Source organism: Aspergillus undulatus, assembly GCF_047715775.1.
Source record: "Aspergillus undulatus strain CBS 261.88 unplaced genomic scaffold BDV17scaffold_178, whole genome shotgun sequence".
In the NCBI taxonomy this organism is placed as follows: domain Eukaryota; kingdom Fungi; phylum Ascomycota; class Eurotiomycetes; order Eurotiales; family Aspergillaceae; genus Aspergillus; species Aspergillus undulatus.
In genome coordinates this window covers 1-1,537 of record NW_027396782.1, presented here as the reverse complement: position 1 = coordinate 1,537, position 1,537 = coordinate 1, and the positions used below count along the sequence as shown (strand labels likewise).

The 1,537-nt window shown below is 47.6% G+C and overlaps 1 protein-coding gene across 1 annotated transcript; it reads left to right on the top strand.

Moving 5' to 3' along the window:
• Nucleotides 1-709: 709 nt before the first annotated feature.
• BDV17DRAFT_296857 (uncharacterized protein) lies at nucleotides 710-965 on the top strand (the record flags this gene model as incomplete). The annotated part of the gene is made up of 2 exons (XM_073763392.1): nucleotides 710-885; nucleotides 935-965. 2 exons carry the CDS (start codon nucleotides 710-712, stop codon nucleotides 963-965), a joined length of 207 nt encoding a protein of 68 aa, XP_073609767.1.
• Between the last annotated feature and the right edge of the window lie 572 nt (nucleotides 966-1,537).

Sequence of the window (1,537 nt, the reverse complement as noted above, 5' to 3'; positions counted from 1 at the left end):
GGCATTGTAGCAGATAACTGGCCAGGTAATTATATTCCAAGGGGTGCAGGGACTAGCTATCAAGGCTATCCAGGATAGTACTAGCCTGGTAGTCGCTATTATACTAACAGGTGGTAATAAGAGCATGTTATTCATGTTACCCGTGTATACTATCCCCGGGGGGTATACGATTGTGGTCGTTCCGTTAATTTTATTACGGGCTGATTTAATAAAGCAGTACCGCGAGCTCGGGATCTATTATATATTATAGGAGAGCCAGTATCCCCTAGACAAAGCTACTATTATATTAATTACCCCTGAATCTACCGAGAACCTGGATTTCTATATATTTTTAAACCGGCAGTAGTTCATGCGGCGGTTAGACCGGATTATCATCAACGAATACCATGTAATATTAAACTAGCAGAAGGATTTCCGGCCGGCCATGGCGCGGTTAGGCCGGTTAGTAAGTACCCAAACCCAGATAATATTTTTAACAGCTACACTGCCCCTGTCCAATGAAGCCATGTTTTTGCACCAGATCAAGCACCAGGCTAGTGAGGTAGGAATATATCAAGCCCGAACAAGTTATCAGAACATAGTATATCAGGTATTCTGGCCAAGATTACCCCGTGGAGTCCCCCGGGAGCTATATTAATGGTTAACCACGGCCGGGGTATTAGATTTTATCAAGGAGCGAATCCACCAGGCCCGCGCCGGCCGGGTAATCATGTATACTAATATCAAGAGCCAGGTGGAGGCGATCAGCCAAGAATTAGGGTATAAGCTGTATCACAGCGAGGTCGTAGACCGAACAGGGATCATGCAGCGGTTCCAGGGCGGCCAGACGCGGGTAATCGCTACTACCAGTGCATTAGGTATAGGGATTGATATCCCCGATATCTGGTGCGTGATCTATATCGGCCGGCCACGGATGTTGTTAGATTACGGGCAGGAGAGTGGGCGTGCCGGGCGGGATAGATTAGCCAGCGAGGCCATAGTAATCTATCCGCATAGGTAGGATAGCCAAGATCCATGGATTGACCAGGTATCTGAGGCCGATTTCGAACGGGTATAGATATATATAGAGGTAGTAGAAGGCACCGGGTATTAATAGTATATGTTAGACTAGTATTTGGATAGGACGGTAGATAAATATACCCGGCAGCAGTGCCAGGATATTAATCCGGGGGAATTGCCATATAATGCATGCGATCCTGATTAGGAGGCCCAGGAATAGCTAGTCAGTCCCACGCCAAGTTAATTAACCCTATTACAGGTAGCCAGCCTGTCCAGCCCGTCCGAACTAGAGGATATGGAAATAGGTAATCCACCGAACCAAGGATATATTCATACAGGCCCAGCTGCAGCCAATATTTATTAGATAGGGTTAGGTCCCCGGAGCATATTATCCATATCTGACAAGTCATTCTAGAGTCAGGTCCCCCGGGCCGAATCCATCAAATCCAACGAATCCATCATGTCCCAGGTGCCCCAACAGTTATCCAACCAGCCGGCGGTTTAGCCAGCGGGTCGATCCGGCGTTCAGACAGCGGTT